At 72.2% G+C, this 636-nt stretch overlaps 1 protein-coding gene across 1 annotated transcript in view; it reads right to left on the bottom strand.

Annotated features, from left to right (window-relative positions):
• Positions 1-405: 405 nt before the first annotated feature.
• The window catches only part of SH3YL1 (SH3 and SYLF domain containing 1), a 49,838-nt gene continuing 49,607 nt past the window's right edge, over positions 406-636 (bottom strand). Inside the window, exon 8 of the mRNA XM_004686094.2 lies at positions 406-596. Within this exon, the coding sequence (XP_004686151.2) occupies positions 406-596 (191 nt within the window). The remainder of the gene's footprint in view (positions 597-636) is intronic.

Below are 636 nucleotides of genomic sequence, written 5' to 3'. Positions count from 1 at the left end.
CAGCCCGGGCCCCGCCCTGTGAAACGGGCCAGCGCACAGGCCCGGAAGCTCCCGGCGCAGCCGTCTGGGGACCCTCAAGGAGGCGCCAGGCGGCAGGGGGGGCCAGGGCTGCTGGGGCCAGAGTCTGCTTCCCCCTCAGAGGGGCCGAGCGCAGGACGCCCAGGAGGCCCGAGGGTGCCGAACAGAGGCACCCGGCCGCGGGTGAGCCCCACGCCCCGTGGGGACAGTCGCGTGGACGTCGTCAGGTCAAGAGCCCCACCCTGGGGGCCGCGGGACGGCTGGCCTGGGGGTCAGGGCCCAGCTGGAGCCGGCGGCCGCGAGACGGGACAAGCGGGACCCCCGTGCCCACGCTCAGGCGGCGCAGAGGGGTGCGCTGGAGGCTCTCCGAGGACGAGACATTGAACTTTAATTCTTGGTGACATAGTTGGCTGGGAAAATGCCCGTCCGGCCTCGCAGTTCCCCTTCCCACCAGTCGAAGTGGGAGTCTGTTCTCGCCAGGACGGTGATTCTGTCCCCAGCCTGGAAGGTCAGGTCCCCCGGCTGCTGGCCCTCGAACGAGTACAGCGCCGTCACCACCTCGGGCCGGCCCGCGCCGCCTGGAACGGAGACGCGCCTCAGCGGCTGGCTCCCGGCGGA

This window comes from Condylura cristata, unplaced genomic scaffold (genome assembly GCF_000260355.1).
Source record: "Condylura cristata isolate star-nosed mole 26May11 unplaced genomic scaffold, ConCri1.0 scaffold00020, whole genome shotgun sequence".
NCBI classification, from domain to species: domain Eukaryota; kingdom Metazoa; phylum Chordata; class Mammalia; order Eulipotyphla; family Talpidae; genus Condylura; species Condylura cristata.
The sequence above is the reverse complement of the archived record's forward strand: the minus strand, read 5'-3'. Positions and strand labels throughout refer to the sequence as shown.